The 25280-nt window shown below is 36.8% G+C and overlaps 2 protein-coding genes across 7 annotated transcripts in view; both read right to left on the bottom strand.

Moving 5' to 3' along the window:
* The window catches only part of LOC131537954 (G-protein coupled receptor 183-A-like), a 56000-nt gene that overhangs the window by 7902 nt on the left and 22818 nt on the right, over nucleotides 1-25280 (bottom strand). The window contains exons 2-4 of one of the 2 annotated variants that reach the window (XM_058771690.1): nucleotides 7213-7326; nucleotides 6958-7124; nucleotides 6773-6865 (exon numbers count right to left, since the gene is read on the bottom strand). The exons of the other annotated variant lie outside the window; for it this stretch is intronic. The gene's annotated coding sequence lies outside the window, so the exon portion shown is untranslated. The remainder of the gene's footprint in view (nucleotides 1-6772; nucleotides 6866-6957; nucleotides 7125-7212; nucleotides 7327-25280) is intronic. 2 annotated transcript variants of the gene reach the window in all.
* LOC131537953 (G-protein coupled receptor 183-like) overlaps nucleotides 7427-25280 on the bottom strand; it is a 41076-nt gene continuing 23222 nt past the window's right edge. For 2 of the 5 annotated variants that reach the window (XM_058771686.1, XM_058771687.1), the window contains exons 2-3: nucleotides 12419-12644; nucleotides 7427-8834 (exon numbers count right to left, since the gene is read on the bottom strand). In XM_058771686.1, the coding sequence (XP_058627669.1) occupies nucleotides 7858-8808 (951 nt within the window). In that variant the 5' untranslated portion in view covers nucleotides 8809-8834; nucleotides 12419-12644 and the 3' untranslated portion in view covers nucleotides 7427-7857. The remainder of the gene's footprint in view (nucleotides 8835-12418; nucleotides 12645-25280) is intronic. The other 3 variants (XM_058771688.1, XM_058771684.1, XM_058771685.1) reach the window with 3 other exon arrangements.

Raw genomic sequence — 25280 nt, 5'->3', positions numbered from 1 at the left:
ATCTATATTCTCTTCCTGAACAGGAACCTCTTTAATTGATAAAAGAGGTATCAAAAGTATTATTGAGAAAGAATGTGTTAATCAAAAGATACACATACCGTTTTGAAATCCATCACACATGTAGGGGTTTTGATGTGCTTCTTTATGTCTGTGACCTGTTTAGCAGGTAGTGCACACATTGTATCAGTTACAAATAGTGACTTCTTTAACCAGGTATGCTATGTAATTTATTGGAGACAACAAGAAACACCAAGGCAGGTGTCGATTTAAAAGTAGGGCTATTGCCAGGAATAGCCAGGTGGCCATAGGCCAGGGTTCCTCAAATCTTTCCCTGGAGGGCCAATCTGCTGCAGAGTTTAGCTCCAACCCTGATAGCTCCAAACTCACCTACCTGTGATTTTCTAATGATCTTGAAGACTCTGATTAGCATGCTCAGGTGTGTTTGATTAGGGTTAGAGCTAAACTCTGCAGGAGTGGGCCAGATTTGAGGATGCCTGCCATAGGCCCTAATATACATTCTGGGGCGAGTTTTGCCAGATTGCCAGTGTAACTTCTGACATTGTCAAAAACTCTGCAGGAAGGTGGCCCTCTCTAGTTAAAAGTTTGGACACCAGTGCATTAGGGAATGGGACAGAGACTATTAAATAGTGACTACTACATGCATCTACAATAAGTGTATACTGAAAACAGAGGAAAGCCCAGACTTAGCCACTGCTTGAATTGCAGATCTCTTATGAAAAGCTGAACTGCATGTGTTGGCAATGCAAAGTCTCTACTGATACAAAGCTAGAAGAGAATCATGTCTAGAAAAGTAAAAAAGAGATGAATCAAAAGCAAAGGTGAAGAGGTGAGCAGAGATACAGAAAAAAAAAAAAAAAAAAAAAGAAATTTCAGCCTTGGGCATGTGGATCAATTTACAGTAGACCTGTACACAGCAAATCTTCAAGAAAATGCAAATCATAATTGACATATGAAGTCACAGATAAGACAACATTATCCCACATTGTTTAAAAATAAATAAATAAATGAGTGAGTGAAAGACCTAGATTTGCCCCTTAATTTGCAAATGCATGTAACCTAACTTGACACACTTTTGGATGTCTTAACATGCCCAGATAGACAACGGTGAATAAAGAGGCTGGTTGAACTGTAAAAAAATGTAATGCACAAATTTAAGTGAACTATTGATTATCAAGAAAACATGCTATTCCCTAAAAATCATAAAACCATTTAAGTTTTGCAAATTATGCAAAACGTTTCATTGGGTTGATGCTGTTTAAATTTGTGTGTTAGGGCCATATTGGAAATGTGTTTACCAAACTAAAACTTTACTAAATGCCCTTTGAAACATCAATCCAACTACTGGATTTACTTCTTGTCATTTTTTTTTTAGACCACGAAATCAACAGTGTCACCAAAGTGTGTTTTTGTTGTGAGGGAAAGATAACCTTGTTCAGCTTCCCAAAGAAACCAGCATTAAGGGAACAGTGGGTGCAGTTTGTTTTTCCGAGGCAGCAATAGAGTTGTGCTGAGTTTGGTGTTCTGCCTCCATTGTTTGGGAATGGAGAGAATAAATTGAGTGATGTTCAGGGTGGGGTAGGGTGGGGTGGGAGGAGGGATGGTGGTTTTATTCCCAATTCATTTTTCTTTCACACATATATACATATATATATATATATATATATATATAATTTATTATTATTATTTTTTTTTTATCTGCTTGTGGCCACCTCTCTTATATATTAACCTAACCTAATGGACAACACCAGAAGCTCAGTTAGATTCTTGAGTTGGAATGTGAAAGGACTGAACGGTCCCATTAAAATATCCAAAGTTTTGACATTTAAAACTACAAAAACCTGACGTTGTATTCCTCCAGGAAACTCATCTGTGTCTTAAGGATCAATGCAGGCTCCAAACTCGACTGGACATCACACATTTTTCATTCGAACTTTGATTCCAGGTCTAGAGGAGTTGCCATTTTGATTAATAAGACTGTGCACTTTTCTATTGACAATGTTATTTCTGATAAGAATGGTCGATATGTAATTGTGAAAGGGAAAATTTCACAAACACCAGTAGTTTTATTAAATGTATATGCCACAAACTATGATAATGCTTACTTTGCTCAGGATTTGTTGTCAAAGATCCCAGCTTTGAACACACATCTTTTGATATTTGGGGGAGATTTAAACTGTGTTATTGATCCTGATTTGGATAAATCAAGCACTGTTATGAAAGCTCCCTCTGCCATATCAAAGATTTTTTCTGAGTTTATGGTTCAGAATGGTTATATTGACCCATGGAGACACTTTAATCCCACTGTGAGGAAATAAAGGTTGTAAACTCTGAATATCTGCCCATTGTTATTTCAGACCATGCCCCTTTAAGTCTTGACATTCTATTATTTCCATTTCACACTTTTCGACCACCCTGGCGGTTAAATTCTTTACTTCTATCTGATTTAACATTCTGTGAATATATTTCTAATTCAATAGATGACTTTCTCCTTACTAATCAGACTGATTCAATTTCTTACTCCTTACTGTGGGAAACTTTGAAGGCCTTTTTAAGAGGACAGATAATTTCTTACTCCGCTTATGTTAATAAAGAACAGAGAAATAGGATTAAAAAGTTATCTGACAATATTCAGGCTTTAGATGACCAATATGCTCATAGACCGACTCCTGAGCTACATAAACAAAGGCTTAATTTGCAGGCAGAATTCAATCTGTTAACCACAGGTGAGGCAGAGAGACTTTTGTTACGTGCGCGTGGTAATTACTACGAGTATGGGGATAAGGTCGGTCGCCTCCTGGCCCATCAGCTTCGCAACCAAATTGCCTCGCGATTTGTTACTCAAATTGCGCAGCCTGATGGAGCATTAACCTCAGATCCTGTGGAGATTAATTCAACTTTTAAAAACTTTTTCTCTTTTCTGTATAAAACTGAAGCTTCTGGCCATTCAGAAGAAATGAACCAATTTCTTGGGCGTATTAACTTCCCTAGGATTGATCCTCTTTTAGTGCCTGATCTTGATGGACCCATCACCTTAGAGGAGATCACTAAGTCAATTAATTCATTGCAATCTAAGAAATCCCCTGGCCCAGATGGGTTGCCTTCCGAATTTTATAAGAAAATTCATGTCAAACTGGTCCCTCTTCTTTTGTCTGTATTTGAGGAATCTTTAGATCTAGGTATGTTGCCCCTAACACTGAGACAAGCATCTATAACTCTATTGCCTAAAGATGGGAAGGACCCAACATTATGTAACTCATACAGACCTATTAGCCTCCTCAATGTTGATGTTAAGATTTTAGCCAAGATTTTGGCCTCTCGTTTAGAGACGGTACTTCATAGTATTATCTCAGAGGAACAAACTGGATTCATTAAAGGACGGTATTCATTCTCTAACATTCGTACTCTTTTTAATATTTTATATTCAAGACAAAATAGTGTTTCCTCTGAGGTGATCATTTCGTTAGATGCCGAAAAGGCATTTGATAGGATAGAGTGGGTTTATCTGTTTAGAGTTCTGGAGGAATTCGGTTTTGGTGAGGGATTGATTTCATGGATACGTTTACTATATGCTGACCCACAAGCTTCAGTTTCTACTAATAGTGTTAACTCTGAGTATTTTACCTTATCACGGGGTACACGCCAGTGATGCCCCCTGTCTCCATTACTTTTTGCCATAGCCATTGAGCCTCTTTCAATAATGCTTAGAACACTTCCTATATTTCAAGGTATAATCCGCAAAGGAATCGAACACAAATTAGCCATATACGCTGACGACTTATTACTCTACGTTACCGATCCAATTGCATCTATTCCTGAGATTATACATCTATTAGATGATTTTGGGAAATTTTCTGGGTATAAACTAAACCTGCAGAAGAGTGAATGTTTACCCATAAATCAGTCTGGCCAAAAATTAAAACAGAATGACTTACCTTTCCACTTGGAGAGTTCTAAATTCAAGTATCTTGGTGTTAATGTTACCCTTTCTTATTCTGCCTTAAAAGAAGCAAATTTTGCACCGTTAGTTTCATATATGAAGTCAGCTTTTTTAAGATGGGCGGCTCTTCCATGATCTCCACTAGGTAGGATAAACGCTGTAAAAATGAATATTCTCCCCAAATTTCTTTACCTCTTTCAAGCTATTCCTTTGTTTCTACCCAAATCTTTCTTCAAGAATATAGATAAATTAATCTCCTCTTTTATATGGGCAGGTAAAACTCCTAGAGTTTCTAAAATTATGCTTAAAAAAAAATCGACTAAGTGGAGGGCTTTCCCTGCCCAATTTTATGTATTATTATTGGGCAGCATATATTCAGAAGTTGGTGTTCTGGGTACAGGACTCCTCTTTACCCTGGTGCAACTTAGAAGCTAAGTCTTGTATTTCATCATCTCTCCCTGCTATGGTGTTCTCTTCTCTCCCTATGTCACCTTCACATTATACGGATAATCCAATAGTATGCTCTTCTCTTAAAATATTCTTTCAATTTCGACGACATTTCAAAGTTTCCTCGGCATCAACCATGGCTCCAATACATAAAAATCATCTCTTTCTTCCTCCCTTCTTAGATTCCGTATTCTTTCTCTGGGAAAAGAAAGGTCTTAAATGCTTTGAAGATCTTTTCATTAATAATGTGTTTGCAAGTTTTTCTGAATTATCGTCATCATTTAATTTACCTTCCTCTCACCTATTTCGGTACTTTCAAATTAGGCACTGTGCCTCCTCTCTGTTCTCTGGGTTTCCCGCCCTGCCTACAAAGTCTCCATGGGAGGAGGCATTTAAATTGAATCTTCATATGGGTGGGATTATTTCTAAGATATATGCAATTATCTTGTCAAATGATAATTCTCACAACATTAAAATAATCAGGGCTTGGGAAGAAGAACCTGACCTCGAGTTTGAGGATGATTACTGGAGTAGAGTATTAGACAATTTACGTACCACCACCTCATGTGCTAGACTTAGCTTTATACAATTTAAAATGATTCACAGAGCTCATCTTTCGAAGGCAAAACTTTCTAAAATATATCCCAATGTTTCAGATTTGTGTGATAAATGTAAACTTTCACCATGTAACCTTAGTCATATGTTTGCATTTTGTTCCAAGTTGCAAAACTTTTGGAATTCTTTCTTTAAAATACTTTCTGATGTCCTAGGGGTCGAGTTAATTGTTTGCCCTTTGATTGCAATCTTTGGTGTTCCTTCTCGGTGTCAGCCTTTAAGCCGGAGACAGGCTGACGTCATAGCTTTTGCATCTCTTCTTGCTAGGCGCAGAATACTGTTGTCTTGGACCTCCCCTCAACCCCCCTCTATTTCAGTTTGGCTCAAAGATTTGGTCTTTTTTTTAAAACTTGAAAAAATTAAGTACAATATTAGAGGTAGGGGGGAATCTTTTTTTTGAAAAATGGCAACAATTTATCACATTCTTTAATGATTTACAAATCTTGAACGTGGATTGAGTGGAGATATATATGTATACCCCTTATTTTATCATTATTATGTTATCTTAATTATGTTATGTGTGTATATGTATATTGATGTATTTTTTTAAAATGTATATATATATTTTTTTCCCCCTCACTTTTCAGTTGTCAGTGTACTAATTGGGGATTGCTTTGTTAGGGCTGGGTAAAATCGTATTATGGTGGGTGGGGTGGTATAAAATGTAAAAATGCAATTTGCAACAATAAAAATTCTATGACAAAAAAAAAAAAAAAAAGCGCAAAGCTGTATCTGTCTTTTATAAATCTGATAAAACTAAGGACTCTTTGGAGATGAGAAGGATACAATACAATACTATTCTATTCTATTCTATTGGTACTCAAGATTAACATGAGATTGGCAGATACTGTGTGTTTTATGTCCCCTTTAAATGCAAGTCTCCCCTTCATACACTGGCTGACAGTACCACAAGAACATAGTCTTAAACTTTCCACTTGTCACAGTTCCGAACTGTGACTTTAAAAGCAGCAGAGGAAAGTAAGTTCATTCCTCACTCCTGAGGCCCTAAAATACTGGTTACAATACTATCATTAGATGTGATACTTTGTGGTATGTTTCTTGCAAAAAGAAAAAGTATAATTACATCCAACACTGCATAACAGTCGCAATGAGGCGTTCAACGCAAATGTGGAAATGTTTTTCCACACGGTGGCATATGGTGGTCAAAAGATGAATCACAACTAAACAACTCGGCCCATATTTAGCAGCTGGTTTACATATGCTTCTACAACAAGTTCTTTGGCACTGAAGCAATATCAAAGCAACATATAGCTATAGAGCAAACAGATTTTTTTTTAAAAAACCAATCTATGACATTTTGTTCCAGCATAATATGTTAATCCTTTAAATCTAATTTAATTTCTTCAAATTATGTGTGCACTTGCCCTACCCTGACAAGACAACAATACACCATAATGTCTCTGAGACGGCTGTTTCATGGTACTAAATTGTTGCTAATGTGTTCTTGCTGGTTGCAGGGCATAGCTAGGACATTACTAAAGGTGTTATTGATCATGACACTTGAGACTGGCCTAATGGGCACTCAGTTCCAGAAATATGTTTAACCCAATCACCTGAGCCGTAAGTGTTGAATCTGATCGCTCTATATTAGAACTGTTTTCAGTAGAAAATTGCTCTGAAATTGCACACTGCAAAACTATTTCTGAAATGGGCTCTATCCAGTGGATACTTCTGCTTAAGACGACAAATGATTTAAAAAAAAAACAAAAAAAAACACTCGAGACCACTTACTATGTTCTTCTTCATGAGTTTCTAATGGAGAGTTTGCCATCACTAGTCTTCACTGAGATGGTCTGAGAATGCATGCTCTCTGAGAAGGGCAATCTGTGGAGGAAACCGAGGAAAGACAAAAAGGGCAATCACTTTCCTAATGTAGAAAGCAATCACACACATCACACATCATATAGATCACAAACCTGTGATCAATGCCAGGCATTAAACCTTGATTATTTTCATTCAGTAGCTTTCCTTTCCTCTGGTAGACTAGTAGAGACCACTTTTCTCTGGAAGACCAGTTTGCTCATCATCCAGCACAAACATCTTGATCAGTGGGGTGGTAGTGATTTGACTGAACCAGAGACGTCTAAAGATTTAAGTGGCAAGACACAAAACTAAGAATTAAAAAAATAATTTTAAATCAGCATGTAGGTTTAATTCAAAAACATACTTACAAAATTTGAGATTGGTGATCTTGTACTATATCATTGCTCAATAATTTTCTGTTTTTTGAACCTCAGACAGCAATGGCAATCTCTTTTCTCACTGACTGCCGTTGTCTTCTCCAGCTGGGTGAAGAAACCTTGTCTGTTAATCACCAGCAGTTTAGACCTGATTACTCTTAATGTGACACAACAGACACAGAGAAGATAGCCAGTGGATGTGTCATGTGTCAGAGTTAAATTAACAGGATAAAAGTTTAATTAATGATAAAAATAAATGTTTAAAGAAAAGATTTAAACAGATCTATATCTATTTATCACAAACAACTTCTCTTTTTCCTTATGTTCTTGTTTGTAACACATGATGGCGCCACAACTCTTTAAATGAATCCTTGCATGCTTTATTTATGTCTCAGGATTTACAAAAGATATTTATGCTTGAACATTTTAAACAATTTATATATTATAATTAATAGCATATGTAGAACTGAGTGTGAAAACATCTCGCTAAATAATTATTATAAACATAAAATTTATTATAAATTTAGTTGTCTGCTTATTTACATAATTACTTTTAAAAACTGAAGAACTACGGAAATGTAACTACAACTTCACATTTAATGATCAGTGTCAGTATGTTCGTCATGGAGTAAGTCATCATTTATTTGAGGGCTTCTCTTTTTCCTTGCAGCTTAACTTCTTCACACAAGATTCTGGCAAGAATGGTACTTTCTCCAAACGGGACAAGTAAGTTAAAGGCTGGATAGTGCTGCTTATGTTTACGAAGGCAAAACATACTGGTTGCACATAGCAAGTGAAAACCTTATGGGGATAGTGGTCTTCAAAGGGGAACAGAGCCACTGGAGGGAGATAGTTGCTTATGATTATGATCAAGATAGACAGCACCATCTTAAAAGCCTTTCTTTTCATAGGATTCATCTCATCTTTACCAGAACCTCGTGAGCGTTTCAGGGCCCAGAGGATGGCCACGTTACACACCACCATCCAGGTGAAAGCAAACAAGACCTCACCAGTGAAAACCTTCTCAAAGTTTGGGAGGCCACCAACAGTTTTGGCCGAAGCATAAGCAAAAGTGAGCAGCAGAACCACGATGGTCAGGCCGATCCTGTATTTGATGTCCTTCAACTGTCCGAATGCGATGGGGAAGAGAACGGCTATAAAACGATCCAGACAGACGCAGGAGAGGAAAAGCGGCCCACTGGTGTCCTTCACACCATAGGAGAACTTCATAGCTCTCCAACCCATAGCACTTCTCCAATGGTAGAAATTGAGGAATGCTATGATTGTCATGAATCCAAAGTAGGCATCCATGAAAGCCAGGCAGCCCAGGAAGATGTCGGAAGTTGAAGGTTCATGTCGGGTCTTTATTAGGTTTGCGAGGACCAGGATGTTGGCAGGTATTCCTATGATCACATTGAAACATTGTATAGCTAGGTCAAAAACGACACCAGCCACCATATCTTCACACCCATCAAACACACTGAAGACGTGTGTGGCATTGACTGAACTTATTGTCAGGTTAGAGGAGGGCAGGCTGCTTCTGAGGATGTAGCTAAATCTTGTGTCGTGGCGCAGTTGGCCCTCCATGATGTCTGAGGAGCTGAAATTAGATTCTAGAATAAACAGTGGAAATTGTGTTAATTAAACATACTAATCTGCCAAGTAGAGGTCTGCACGGGACTGTTTTTTTAGTCCGGCGAGATTATATTCCACACCGTCTGAGGGCCGTATATTCACCACCGGTAGGCAACAGCCTGCTCTGAGGACCGTTGTGTGCATGCTGCGCGCACAGACCCCGCAAATGAAACGCATGAAAGCACTGGTCATAACAGTTCTGAGTGCAGGCTGTACCGGTGGTCAATGAGAATAAAGCATATGCTGTTCTGAAAGGACGTCGGGAACGGGATATTGTTAGACCGCCCGCATCCATTCAAATTACACCAGAGTTACCGACTGCTACCGCGTTTTATTCGGGAATTTAATCCCATGTCGCAAGAAATCTGGTCGGGTGCAGACCTCTACTGCCAAGCTCACAAATTCATTTTTAAAAGATAATATCAGACTGATAGTTATTTTGTGCTGATACTGCCTACAGTAAACTGCAAAAACCCAAACAATTCATGCTTTAATGTTTTGCCTGAAAAAGCATTTAATCAAAAGGAGAAGTTTTATTTGCAACAGCAAAGGAAAATAATCAGCCTTCAGTGAGCATGTCACACTAGAGAAGACTGCTGTCTTTGCTGGATGGCAAGATAAATATTTTACTATTTCTCAATTCAGTTTGAAATCTATGGCCAAAACAAAAATTGTTTGTGACATTTATTTAGAATTTTTTTTTAAACCTCGTCACTAAATAGTATAAATATTTTAGTCATGAGTCATGACAGCTCTCAAAATAGTTTTAGCATATGAATGGATTTGACAACGTTAATGTACTTGGTTTTGGCTAACTAAATCTGTTACGTACACTGCTGCTGAAAAGCAAGTACAGAGGCTTGCTACTGCCAGTAGATGCACAGACAAGCTGCTGTAAGCATATGAGATATGCAGCTGCATGAACAGGCATACATAAATCCTGTAGCAGATCTAGACATGTGAAGCTGGGGAGGTGAGGTCTTTTAGAGTAGTGTTAATTTTATTAGCTGTTTTTTTTTTTTTTTTTTTTAGCCTTAGTCCTGTGCCAAATGTCCTTTTTAGTTTTGATCATATTTAGTGTTATGTTTAGTCTAGTCAAGCTTTTTTTTTTGTGACAAAGTCTGGGAATTATGGTCTAGTTTTAGTCAATTAAAACGGTCACAATTTAGTCTTGCTGCATAATAGTTAAACTGATAATCACAATTATTTTGCTTAAAATTATAATTCATTGCTGATCATGCTTGTCGTCATTTGAGAAATTACATAAGAATAATTGAGAAGGTTTCTTTGCAGATTTAGTCACAACAAACAGCTCAAATGTGTGAAGCAACACTGACTGGCTGTATTAAACTTTCATCTGAGCAGAATATCTCAAGGGAGATAATTGCTATACTCCAACTCACATGTTTTTCAGATCATCAGCGCTTTTTGTACAGCAGAAAATGTGCCCATCTGATAGAGGGAATTTAAACTCCTGACATCTTGCAATCCCAAGCATGAAAACTTTTTTTTGGTTGAAGAAAATATAGAAATATATATATTTTTTTTAAGACACACTTCAGCGCATGTTAATATAGTTACAGTTAGTGTGTAATAATGTCAGTGTCGTCTTGTCTTCATCTCATCTAAGTCGACAATTTTTTTTTGTCCGTTTTCGTTAACAAAATTAACACTATTTCATAGGAATGCTGATAGTGCTGCAGGACCATTTTACAGCATGTGCCATGTAATAAATGATGTGACCTATCAAAGTCTACAATATGAAATTAGAGATTTCAATAGAACTGTTCTCATCATATTTTATATTCAATGATGTCACCAATAGTTTTCTCATTCTGTCCATGAGACAAACCAGAGCACCGATTCTGGAACATGTCACATTTTGTGATCTAACAATACATCAGCTATCACAAACAGACAGGAGGATCTCCCCTGAGGATGTTTTCCTGCATATCCCCACAGGAGTGCAGTCACTGCACAAACACGAGCACACAGGAACACGTCTGTGCAGAAACACCTGTCGACAGGGACTTCCATCAGGGTCCATACAAGACATATGACCCGCCCTGTTTCCTCAGCATATACATATATATGGACAGACTTCACTATGATGCAGTTGCATTTGTAGCAACACTACTCGCAAAAAAAAAAGAAAAAAAGAAGAAGATATATATATGGATTTTTCCCCCTGGTTTCTGTAGCCTGAACTACTTTAATATAGTGCACAGCAAATCACATTTAATGACAAATTTGGGGAGAAACCATAAATGTGGTAGCGTGATCATCAGTTTAACTAGAATGAGTTACAATATTGAAACTATCATAGACGACTACCACCATACAGAAACAAATATGAAGTGAGAAAGTCTTTAGAGTTTATATATTTAGTTTTTATTGTTCTGTATTTTTTTTCCAATTTATTTATTTATTTTGTTGTTGTTGCCTATGTTTAGCTATTTGAAATAAATTGCTTAAAATGATGGAAAGGCAGGGGTGATGAGGATTGAATAATAATAACAACAACAACAATAATTAAAAATGTAATGTATTCTATTAGTGTTACACTCCTGTAACAACAGCACTGTTATTAACATTTACATTAACATTAATTTACACATATAGCGCAAAAAACGTGTTTACAGTCTCTCCCTATAGAATGTATGCTCACAGGTGTGAATCAGCATTCAATATTTCCTTTACAGTTACTGTAGCTACTATAAGACGTGCCTAACATAACGTGAACTCCTGTGGTTCATCTGTCTCCTTTATAGCAGAGCTTATGGGAAGCACCACCCCATTAAATCTGAAGGGACAGTGAGCTTCATGTGTTCTTGTCATGCTTTTCTCTGTACCTCTGGTCCACCTGGGACTCAGAAGGGCCCTTGTGACCCAGAGCATGTCCCTGACCTACTCTGTCTCTCTGCCTTTAGGCTAAACTCTCTCCAGTGGGAGCACATGTGCTTAGGAAGATTAGGAGGCTTCCTAGAATCAACACTATTAATCAATTTCTCCTTCAGCTCTGTATAATAAGGGCCACTTGATTTGATAAAGTTTGTTCACTTATAGAAAAGGTCTGTTTTGCACCAAAGAATTGGTGCCAGTTGCCAATTTATTTTTTAATAGGTTTTAGTTTTAACTGTCCACTGTCCCACAATTTTCTTACTTTTACAGTAAGAAGTTGTATTTTTAAAAAAAATATAAACTAGTACAATTTACAAAACTGTATTCTTTGTTAACAGTTTTTAGTGAAAGGCACACAGCTAACATATGAAAACTTTAAAGCTTAAACTGTTAAAAACCTGATCCGGAAAGTACCCAAAACAACAAATGTACAATAAAAATTTGCATGCTCCAAAAACAAATAAAAGTTTGTCTCTAATATTTAAAGATATTCTAAAACCAACATGTCGGCAAGATCATCCTGTCTTTTTCATGTGAAAAGTTATTGGCACCTACAAAATGACATTACGAAAAAACATTCAACAGTATCTAGGACTATGAATATTTACAACATAATCATGATTAAAAAGAGCGAAAAGACAAGGAAAAGCATGCTTCTTACCGGATAGACGTTTTTAGCCGCACAGATGCGGGTCAGATTGTGGAGTCGCCTTTATAAACACCGTGAGGCCAGGAGGAATTACAATTGTTGGTAGGAGGGAGGATCTTTTTTGAGATGCTTTCTGGACTCGGTCCCTGATGGTGAATTAGACTCTGTTTTCTAGATTCTTCTGTCCTCACAGGATCAAAGCTGTTTTGGTGGGTGTTTTTTTTTTTCCTGATAAAAGCTCATAACAATGACATTAACATTAATATAGAACTATGATCAGTCTAAATAGCTTAAATGGCTTATTTTTTTCGTTTTTAATAAGACGAGGCAATTTAAAGAGCAAAGTAATTGAAATGTTATCCTTGTTTAAATTTAGAGTTTTGCTTTTATTGTCTTGTTCTTGAATCATAAAAATTACATCTGCTTCCAAGTAAATTCATCACTTTTCATCATTCTAAAATTGACAATGTTTCATTTTAACATATACAATCAAAGTGAAGATATCTGCAATGATTTTGACAGTATAAGTACCGTACATCTATCATTGCATTAATCATTATATAGACTATGCTTAAAGTCCGTGTAAAGTCAATATTAAATGTTTGTTTTGAGTTTGTCACACCATAGAAAAATGTTATTAACCACCCAGCCAAATTTGAATGCTAAAAAAACCCTGACAAGTAAATAAAATAAGGTATCAAAATCTTGAAAAAATAAGCCGTATTCTCTGCTCTCAAACGCTGGGGGCGTGTCCACTGACGGTGCTGGAACCACGCCCACTCATGGTAAAGCTACTGTCTCTCTCAACTGTCTTCCTCTAGCAGCAGCTTAATTTAAATAAGGAGACGAGCTCAGTTGTTTTGTAAACTATTGCAACCAGGTATTAACGTGACGAAGGGATAGCTAGCTAGCAAACTGTAGGCTATACGGTAATGACTCACGATTGAGCGGATGAACCACTGATGCTAATGCGATCAGTGTTTGACATCAAAGTACCGCGAAAACGATTCGAAAGCATCGGGAGCCTCTGCTCTCTATAATAGCTCTCACTGTACTTTGATTTCACACACCGACAGGTCTGTGCAGTCAGTGCTGCTTCAAGTCGAACACACCTCTTATAGTGTTGGGGGAGGGGCCGTGCTCGGTGGCTCGATTGCATCTTCGAGTCATGATTTAGCCCCGCCCAAAATATCCTGATCACGAAAATGGTGAAAAACTGTTTAACGGTATAACTTCACAATTAAGTACTACATAGTTCACAGTCTTTGTAACATGTTTCAGCAATGCATTTCTAACATTTATAATGTGTTTACAAACAATTCTCAGAATTGACTTTAAGTGTGTCTTTTTAAAACTAGGACAATGAATAGGTTGCATAAAGTCAGTCAGAAAGAATAAATGGGTTAGGTGAGGCATGAGACCTCCTTCGGCTGAGATTCAGCCCGTCACACAACACCTCTCCCCTGACTCTGATTTACATGCTCTAAAACTCGGTCTGGGGGCTGATTTGCATCTTGGGACTGGTCCTGGTTTTGTACCACCGGCCCAGAGGCCCTCATGTCAGTCTCTAACCCCCTTTCATTACAAACAGAGAGCACAGGTGCAAGACTCTGCTACCAGTATGTGCACTTGCATGTCTGCTGTGTGTTATGTGGCTATAATCCGATGGATTAATGCAGCAATGCATTTCTTTTGATGGACTGTTTTACATGAAATACAGGCGAGTTGGAATAAACTTGGATTTATTTATTGTTTATTAAGGCTTTTCAAAATCTCATGAAAGAAATGCTGTATATCTGAACATGGTAAGGCAATATAGAATTCTTTGTGGTTTATGACTGCTAATTTGAAAGTACTCAGTGTATTATTATGTACTTATCACTTAATTATTGCAGTGGAACAGAGGCAAGGTAGCAGATCCGTACTCATTTTATTTTCATGTTTCAAATTTCAGTTAATTTCTTGGGGATTTTTTCTTGGGAACGAGAACTTTATTTTCAAGTTGTGTGTCACCTTTTGGATGTTAAAATACCTTCTCCTATCCAAGCTTAACGCGCAGATAACTATAAGCAATCCATATGCTGATTTCCCCAAAATGTAAAAAAACTATGAAACACTTTGTTTGAATGCCAGTTTAACACAGCAACACTCTGTAAACCAATGGTATGAGTTTGAGGTGGGACTATCTGTTTAACCAACCAATGGAAGATTGTGTCTTCCATGACAGAGCAATATACATTTCTTCATGTTATTTAAGCAAATTGTACCATTAAACAGTGGTTCCCAATTCCGGTCCTACCGCTGATTCAGATCATTAGCTCGTTAAGAGAGCGCCATGAACTGAGCTGCGTTCTGATTAAAATGGTCCCTACACAGTGCTCTTCTCCCTATTCCCCAAGCATATTCACCTCATCTGACAAAACTTGTTAGTTCGGAACATCTGGCACAGCATTACACACAGATTAATCTTCAATAACACATTTGAGAAGTCTGAGGTATAGGGCAACAGGACCGGAATTGGGACCCGACGGATGGATGGAACAAATAAATAGAAATAAACCAATATTAATCAGAATAGTTAACCCAAAAGGAGGATCCTGGCATTAATTACTCACCCTCATGTTTTTACAGTAGAGTGTTAAAGTACCTCTTTTCCCTATTGACAGTCACTGTTATATTGTACTAAGGCAGTACCCTCCAAAAATACACCTTTGTACATTTTGTACACACTAATAAAAGGTATCTTAGTAATAAATTAATTAAAACGATTTTATATATGCTAGGCCACTGCAGTTCAGACAATAACTACGTTTACATGGACATCAGTAATCTAATTATTTACCTTATTCTGAATAAAACAAGATTATGATTAAGGTGTTTACATGAGTTGCTTTTAGAATATTCCTTTCATGTTCCCATTTTACATGTTATAGTACATAGATCAATTAATGGTACACGTCATTATGTCCCCTCGCAATGCCATCCGACGTCCCCTCCAGAATTTCACGTATAAACATATAGTTCGTCTTCGTTATAATGCCATATAGCCTACAATTAGTGTCTATACTGCACTTCGATAATACGACTAAAATAGAATTACTCCACGTCTTAATTCGATTTGTGTTTACTTTGAGTATGATTTTAGCCGGATTAAGGTAATCAAAAATCTCTGTTTACATGGTAGATTCTTAATCAGAGTATTGTTTTAGGTTCAAAATTCACAATCATGTTAAAATTGGAATATTGTTGTTCATGTAAACGTACTCAGTCACATTCAGATCTGTCTCCATTCTTTTCTAATCGAATTAAAGTCACAATTAAACTGAAGTAGCAACAGACTTCACGTAACAGAATTCGACAAAGAAAAATTTGACAAAGAAAAAAATATGCGTCAGTTGTTGATTGCATTTTGAGATGTAGTTACACTCAAAATACATACAGTATAAATTCAGGTGAAGGTTTATGTGGATTAAATGATTGGAGAAATCCTGAATATTTCACCAGAGAGAAGTATGACATTTTCATTTTGATTAAACATTCCAAGGTCAATTTTTTTTATAAACAAACATATGCACAGATGAATTGTTTACATTAAATAACATATACTGTAAAACATGCATTTAGAAAAGAGATTCACTTCCAGTTCAGTAAGAAAAAGGTCCATGAAGCTCCAATTGAAAGAAAAAAAAAAAAAAAAGCCAAAAGGACTGCATTGTAACAATTTCTATCCACCTTATTTTTAAAGTAAGATAAGGTGCGGCCATTTGTAACTTGAATAAGCGAGGCTTCCAGTGTCATTCATAGTTGGTTTTAGCTGTACAAAACAGCTTATGCTGCTTGATATTGCAAGCTGGAGTTTCTTATTTCATATCAATTCTTTATCAAGGCTTTGCCACAGTGTTTATTTCACTATAATGGTAACAGAGTTGGACAGGGATCATGGGAGGAATTTTGTCTTTAATGGCAAGAGAGGGCAGTAGTGATCTGCCAGAGACTTATGAGTCTCCTTTACATGATTGAGTCATACATCTCAAATTTACAAGCCACATTCTCCAACAAATGTGACATTTTCATCAATGGAATAATTCCGAAAGGAAACTACCCAAAAGGAAACAGCCAAATGGTTCTGATATATGACAACTTAATGGGTTTGGTCCAACCAGATTGTGTTATCAGTTGTTTTTGCAAAAGACTTTACTGTCCTGCCATTTCATCAGACAGCATACTTCATAAAACCGTTCTTACGTAAATTGTTGCATTAAATTTAGTGCAGGAATGGTTTTGTGAGCAATTGTTCGGATGAGGCAGTTGACGAGAGGAATAAAACATCTTGGTCCAACACACCACACTCAACATCCCAAATGAATGCTCATTTTTTACTTGCGTAAATAAGTATGTGCTGCTATGTGAAGGTGAATAAAGACCTTGGCATGCCATTTTAGCCTGTAATGCATCGACTCTCTCAGTGGATGATGTTTTAGAGGTCTTACTAATCTCTATAGGCTTAAGTGTGTCAGAGCTCAGAAAGACAGAATCCATTAGGGTATGGAAAACAAGGCATCTATCCATGATGTAACAGTCATGGCCACCACACATCTTCTCACAACACATCTATATATGTCTAGTTAAGAGAGTCTGCAACCGCAGCTTGTTTGAGAAAGTGGAAAACTTTAGTTCATCAAAGTGAAATAGCCTACACGATGCAGAAAATAAAATAAAATGTATCACTATTTCTCTGCTTTGCAGTAAAATAAATAAATAAAATCTGAATCTGAAAACAAGTCTCAGTATTTTATTACAATTATACTTCAAGTAAGTGTATGCTGCTTTAAGGATGTTTAGATTTTTTACTGGAAAACAAGGCAAAATATTGATTAGAAAAGTAATTTTTTTAAACGTGTGTGCTAGGGTTGTGCAATTAATCAAAATTCAGTTTCGATTTCGGCCTCCAACGATCATGAAAATACAATAATCGAGATGAAACGATTATTGCGCCCCATTCCAGCGGTGCGCTTTAGCTATTTCGCAATTTCACGCGCAACTCAGTAAAGTCGTAACGTGACTTTTGCAAAATGGGACGTGCTTGATTTATTAATGTTGATTAGCTATATTTATGTTTTTAAAAGTGCGAAAGAGAGCTTGCGCCGTTCCTAAGGAGGATTTCTGTGATGCACTCAGAGACAGAACAGAACACGGACATGTAAAGTCATCTTTTAGCTCAAGGTGTGCGCCTAAATGGTAAAATATATGCAAAATTGTGTCAAAATGCAGCGCTTAGTGATTATTCACGTAAACCCTCGTGGGTTATGTAATAAATGAACGTAAACAGTCGAGAATGAAAATACGTTTGTAACAGTAAATTGGATCCGTGCGGCTCTTAAAGTGACAGCGGGCTATATTCCTGCTGCTGACTGTGTGCTTAATATTAATCAAACAACAAAAGACAAAGACAAAATCACTCAATGCTCTTGACAGAAGGGCTTTTGTAGCTTTAATAAGAAACAAAGGAAGTTTAATTCTTACAATGAATACTATGCTGTTTTATTTTACATTAGATTATTCAATTTCTGTAGTAGGATGTTAACGGAATACTTTAGACTTGCATTCAAAAGTTTTGGTTATATGGCCCACTGATAATCGTGTTCAATAATCGTGATTACAATATTGACCAAAATAATCGTGATTATGATTTTTGTCATAATCGAGCAGCCCTAGTGTGTGCTCATAATGGAGCTGGCCAAGTGACGGCGCATTATGGGGTTGTAATATTTTAGTAAATTAAAAAATATAATTTCAAATGTATTTTAAATTACCAAATGTATTTGGTTACATTTTAGCTTACAATAAATTAATGTTAATGGTTAATGCAGTAACATACAATAAGCAATATATCTGTTACCGTATTTATTAATCTTTGTTAATGTTAGATAATAAAAATACAACAGTTCAGTTAATTTTAGCTCAGATTCATTAATATTAACACTAATGTATTAGTAAATGTTGAAATAAACAGACATTAAGATTAACAAATGCTTTAAGTATTTTGTTGTTGCTTAAGTCAACTAATGCACTAAACTAATGTTACCAAATGAAACCTTATTTTAAAGTGTTACAAATTTTCTTTCCTATTTGTTGTGCATTTTGTTTTTACCCTGTAAAGTGCCTTGAGAAGTTGTCTATAAAGGCTCTCTCTATTTTTTTATTATTATTAATACCACAAAATAAAACAATTTAAAGTATTTTCCCCTCACATATAGCCTATCTTAATGCACAAAACACTATATGCCTCTCACGTTGCAGTAACAAATCTGATTCATAGCGATTAGCAGAGGGAATGTGGGTTATCCTTCTGCACTATGAGAGGTACGCTAGCTGCGATGGCTCCTGACAGCAGAGACAGCATGGGGAGCTGTAATGATAATCACTTCTCTTTAGTTTCCACAGCAGGCAGTCTCCATACAGCATCTCAAAGGACAAGCTAAAACCGTAACCGTTTTGATGATACCACTACTCAACAACGTGAAAATTGTTTTGTCATATAATGTAAAAGTGATCATAAATTTGTGATGCTGTTCTGTATCTCCTCTGCAGTTCTTATGATAGACAGCCAAGAAGCCTTCTGAACATAATTAACATGTTTCTGTCATTTATTTTTTTACTGTAAATGTACATTATTGTAATCTCATTACATTTAATGTTTTTAAAAGGAATAAAACTCAGGGTAAATTGGAAATCTGACAACAAATATAGTATATTAAAATACATATTTCAGTAAATAGAATTGCGCTCGTTTCTGATGTGCTCTATCATGCACCTGCATCGTTAAGTCTTTTAAGTTTAACTATGACTCGATTGCTGCTAAAATTAATTGTTTGAGAAACAGAAACAAGCGAATTTCAGCTCATTCAGTTTACATATCAAATCCATCGGAGTCTGATTGCCTAAAGCTTCCAATGACAGCAGTGACCACAATTAATACAAGTTTCAATTTTTGACAAAAAGCACATAATACCTTTTTAATTCTTTCCCCATCACTGACAGACTTTTCCGTCTTTCTGTGTTTGCACTGTTATACGGTAGCAGGTACCATTACACATTTTCAGAAAAAGTACTGAACCTCCAGATCAAAACACAGCAGAAACAAGCAATTGCTTATGTAAGAAGATGATTATGTAAAATAATGTGATCATCAAACAACAGACAGCATATAAATCAAAACTACATAATGTTACAGAATAAAATTACAATGCAGATCTTTGACAAAACCATGATATTCTCAGCTTTTTATTCAAAATGTTGCTTTTTTTAAAACTGACCTATATTCAAGTGTTGATAAAAAAACAAAAAAAACAATACATGAAGCTAAAACAGAACAGATTTTTTTGTTTGTTTTGTTTAAAAGCAGAGGCTCTGTTCTTTCTTTTGACATATTACATATTCAAATATTCATACAACAAAATATTCTGGGGTCCATAAAAAAATAACAAATGCTTGTGGTGGCTGGCAACTTTTTTTCCCCTTGCAGCTAAAAAATTGCTGGCAGGGAAAGAGTTAAAGGGGTACATAGGGGTACCTTATGCAGACTGTGTAATATGCATATGCCCCACTTCCCCCAAAAAGGGGTTGCTTATTTTGGGCTTGTTTTTTTAGACCAGGCCACTTATTTCTCTACTTGACAATACTGGTCACAGCTCTGGATAATCACTAGTGAGTGACTTGTGGCACATTTTTGGTGCCAAGCAGTATTGGCAGCATGTCAGCACATCCTTTTCCTGAATTTCCAGTGTAATTATCAACAAGACCTTTACAGCTCAGGTGATGTGTGCCCAGAACTCAGCACACCATGATCACTCAGAAGACTGTATGCCGGTCAAGTACTTCAAGGGGGTCACCGGCCAACAAAGCTATCAGAAACTATCTGACCTCTTTAGTCTAAGCTCAATGTTAAAACTAATATGTAAACAGGAAGTTTACATCTACAGTTTCTCAAGCTGTCACAAATTATTCTCAATTGATTCAGCTTATTACAAAAAGATGAAGATGAAACCAGTCATGGGCTGAAACACTGTAACAAATAAAAAGTTGAGAAAACAAAAGTTTAAGGCAACCATATGAAGGTTTCTTTGGTGCAAAGCAACTGAGCGTCCGTGACAGTGGAATTTGTAGTTGTAGAGAATAGCCACACATGTGTATCAGTAAATTTAAAGCCACAGACAAAAGTTGCAAACTTGTAGCTTTTTTTCTCTCTCCTACAAACACAACACAACTGTTACACCTTCTCGAATCCTTCATTGCAGATACTCAAATCCTATTCTACGAATCACAAATCAAGAAATTTGTACGCTCACATGTTTTGCTACTATTGCTGCAGTGAATATGGTGCAAAACACATTCACACACCTGCATCAAAAATGTTGCGGACGAATGTTGTACATCCGCAAATCAGTATGTGAATACTTGCAATGATATTTGCACACTTGTAGAATGTTTTCTTACATGTATATATTTTTTTTCTTGGATGCTTTTTCTAGCACAAACACAAGTGCATAATGACAACGGCTTGAATCTGCTGTTACGAGTCTTAAACACAGTTTTTCACCTGCAAATGACAAGTTTTACACATTCTCTCTTTTGCACCATATATCTGTGTGACAAATGGAGCAAAAGTGATTTGTGCATCTGTAGAGGCAACGGTGACCACTCTTCAGAGATCAGAGAATTTCGGCCAATCAGAAGAGCTATACTGTATCCGGTTTTTGTTATTCTTTATAGTTCTTCAGTTTTTTAGGTTCAAGTTTGTGGATCTTATCGTCTGCAACATCGAGGGTGTATTTTAGAGCCATCGTTACGGTGATTACATTAGCTGGTAAGTTAAGTTATAATGTCAGTTATCCGAAGTGAATTAATCAGGGAAGCATAATAATTATACACTGCCTTTTTTTATCGCAGGTTATGTCAGACGCTACATAACAGCGAGCTAACGTGAAAATAGTAAAGAAAAATGAGTTAAGACACACCGCTGTTATGTACATCTTTTGTATTTTATTTTCAGGTTTTAATCTATTGGTAATGCCTCCTGCAACGGAGGTGTATTGGAGTCTTGTGATTGCGTCGTAGAGGTGGTAACAATAGGTGAGTAAGCTGCCATCAACTACTATATTAGCCGAATTAGCCACTGGCTGCTGCTCTCCACTAACCCACATAACGGGTTGTATAGGAACGGACTAGCAATACATAGGAAGTTTGGCTAACAAATGTTATGAATGTTGTTTATTTTATTATAACCTGTAAGTTCTGTTATTGTATGGTAGTTTTTTTCTGACCATAAACTACAATAACACTAAAAACAGTGAAACAGTTGAACATTGAGTAGTATTTTCAATTACTGTTTTTTAAAAATTTTTATTATTATTATTATTTTCTAGTTTGTGGTCTGGATCATGTCATCTGCATTCCAGTTGGAGGCTTTTTTTTGTGATTGCCATTGTAACAGGGATAATATCAACTGGTAAGTTAGCCGAAGTAAACTAGTTAAAAGGTTTTTTTTTTTTTTTTTAATCGTTATCCATTCCCTGGGAATCAACCCCATTATTTCAGCAATATAGCACTAAGCTCACAATGTCAAATGCAGAAATGTTAATTCATGCGTTTATGACCTCAAGGTTATATTATTATAATGCTTTATTGTAATGCTATATTCTGCACGCTTAATAAACAAACTCCAGCTGGTCCAAAATGCAGCAGCTAGAGTCCTTACTAGAACCAGGAAGTATGACCATATTAGCCCGGTTCTGTCAACACTGCACTGGCTCCCTATTGAACATTGTATACATTTCAAAATCTTCTTAATTACTTATAAAGCCCTGAATGGTTTAGCTCCTCAGTACTTGAGTGAGCTCTTATTGCATTATAATCCTTCACGTCCGCTACATTCTCAAAACTCTGGCCGTTTGATAATACCTAGAATATCAAAATCGACTGCTGGCGGCAGATCCTATTCCTATTTAGCACCCAAACTCTGGAACAATCTACCTAACACTGTTCGGGAGGCAGACACACTCTGTCAGTTTAAATCTAGATTAAAAACCCATCTCTTTAACCTGGCGTACACATAATACACTAACACATTCCTATAATTCAAATCCGTTAAAGGATTGTTAGGCTGCATTAATTAGGTCAACCGGAACCAGGAACACTTCCCATAACACCCGATGTACTTGTTACATCGAAAGAATGGCATCTACACTAATATTAGTCTGTTTCTTTCTAATTCCGAGGTCACCGTAGCCACCAGATCCAGTCTGTATCCAGATCAGATGGTCACTGCAGTCTCCCGGATCAGTCTGTATCCAGATAAGATGGTGGATCAGCACCTAGAGATGACCTCTACCACCCTGAACGTCAGCAGAGATCAGAACACCTAGATGAGCCCCAGAGACAGATCCCCAGTGAAGACTTTGTCTCCTAGACGGCAATCGGGACAGACTCTGCTGCAGCATGGAACAACCTGCTGGTTTGTCTGGCCAGAGGAGAACAACACACTATCTCGACACACTATTTCCCTGTTTAATACTGTAAAGCTGCTTTGACACAATCTGCATTTTAAAAAGCGCTATATAAAATAATGGTGACTTGACTTGACTTTGATCTACAGGAATGCATTATAAGGAATGTAAAGAAAGTGAAAGTGACGTGACACGTGGCCAAGTATGGTTACCCATACTCCAAAGTGCACACACACAGCAGTGAACACGCACACCGTGAACGCACGCCCAGAGCAGTGGGCAGCCATTTATGCTGCGGCACCTGGGGAGCAGTTGGGGGTTGGGTGCCTCAGTCGTGGTATTGAGGGTGGAGAGAGAGTTTCACTCCCCCCACCTACAATTCCTGCCAGACCTGAGACTCGAACTTGCAACCCTTAGGAGTCCGACTCTCTAACCATTAGGCCACAACTTCCCCATTAACTCGTGACCATATTAGATCCGGGAGACTGCAGTGACCATCTGATCTGGATACGGACTGGATCTGGTGGTTACGGTGACCTCGGAATAAGAAATAAACAGACTAATATTAGTATTATAAGTCGTGGCCATATATATAATACTTAAGTATTATAAGTTTAATGATTTGTGATGGATTATCAACTAATTATGCACCTTCCTGTAGGTGCGTTCAGAGAGTTTTTATTAATCTCAAATTGCATACAGCACAAAGTCTGGCAGTTAGGGCAAATTCTGTTAACACTTGTTTGAAATACAGTGGGGCAAAAAAGTATTTAGTCAGCCACCAATTGTGCAAGTTCTCCCACTTAAAAAGATGAGAGAGGCCTGTAATTTTCATCATAGGTATACCTCAACTATGAGAGACAAAATGAGAAAAAAAAAATCCAGAAAATCACATTGTAGGATTTTTAAAGAATTACAGGCCTCTCTCATCTTTTTAAGTGGGAGAACTTGCACAATTGGTGGCTGACTAAATACTTTTTTGCCCCACTGTATATATATTTTTTTCTTGTGCTTGCAGGTTCATTCCAAGAATCAACCCTGGTGGCATACCATTCAGAGTCACAGATCAGATGGAATGCTGGAAAGAGGGTGCAAAGACAAAGCATCAGCCTAAATCCCCTCATGGTGTTTCTCATCAGAGAGCTTGTCAACTTTGACAAAAGTACTGAAATTTAACACAACAACACAAACTAATGTTTACTGTATTTTATTTCTGTGAAGTCTGTTTTGCCATGCTGCAGATACAAAGTCCCCAGGGGACTGTGGTGATACCCTTTTTCAGCTGTTCAACAATTAAAAAGAATATTACAAAGACAAATGCTAATGAGTTATTGTGATCTTTATGGGGTTGGGGTTGTAAAATAATATGGTATACAGTGTTGTACTGGAATTAGATTGTTTTATACAGATAAAATGAAAATAAACAACAGTACTAATATTGACAGTACAGTAATAATAATTTAAACGAGAATACAGTAATACATCTAGCTACTGTAAAAGTTACAGCAATCTCTTTACAGTGTAGTTTAGATGCCTATCCGTTGGCACCCGAACGAGAAGGGGGGAATAAAATAATAAAAACGCTTGCAGCAAATACCAATAAAGGTACATTTTCTTTCTATTTTTGAATTCACTCACTGTTATAATGTACAGTACATTTGTTTATAATTTAAATATATTAACAAATATATTTAATCGTCTTGTATATGACACTCTCATAATAATCTATTTAATTAACGGGTTTACCTTTTATGAAGCCTTTGTGAGTTGAAGCAGGGATGGGCAAATGTGGTACTGGAGGTCCACTGTCCTGCAGTGTTTAGCTTTAACCCTAATCAAACACACCTTTACCTGCTAACTTAATTAGGACTACTAGAAGGCTACAGGTAGGTGAGTTTTATCAGGGTTGGAGCTAAACTCATTTAATATTTAAACTATAAACAAATATACTGTACAGTATAACGGTGAGTGATTTCAGCAAAAGAAAGAAAAAAAACATACCTTTATTGATTGGCGCTCTCTGCTCCGGAAGATGCTCACAGCTTGCGAAAGTTGTTTTTTTTCCCCCCTCCCTGCTGATAGGCGCCCAAACTAGCTCTTCTGATTGGCCAAACTTCTCTGATCTCGGAAGAGTGGTCACCGTTGCCTCTACAGATGCACAAATCACTTTTGCTCCATTTGTCACACAGATATATGGTGCAAAAGGGAGAGTGCGCGAAACTTGTCATTTGCAGATGAAAAACAGCATTTAAGACTTGTAACAGCAGATTCAAGCCGTTGTCATTATGCACTTGTGTTTGTGCTAGAAAAAGCATCCAAGAAAAAAATATATATACATGTAAGAAAACATTCTACAAGTGTGCAAATCT

The sequence above is a fragment of the Onychostoma macrolepis genome, chromosome 03 (genome assembly GCF_012432095.1).
Source record: "Onychostoma macrolepis isolate SWU-2019 chromosome 03, ASM1243209v1, whole genome shotgun sequence".
NCBI lineage: Eukaryota > Metazoa > Chordata > Actinopteri > Cypriniformes > Cyprinidae > Onychostoma > Onychostoma macrolepis.
Note: the sequence above shows the minus strand (reverse complement) of the source record. Positions and strands in the feature narration are given on the sequence as shown.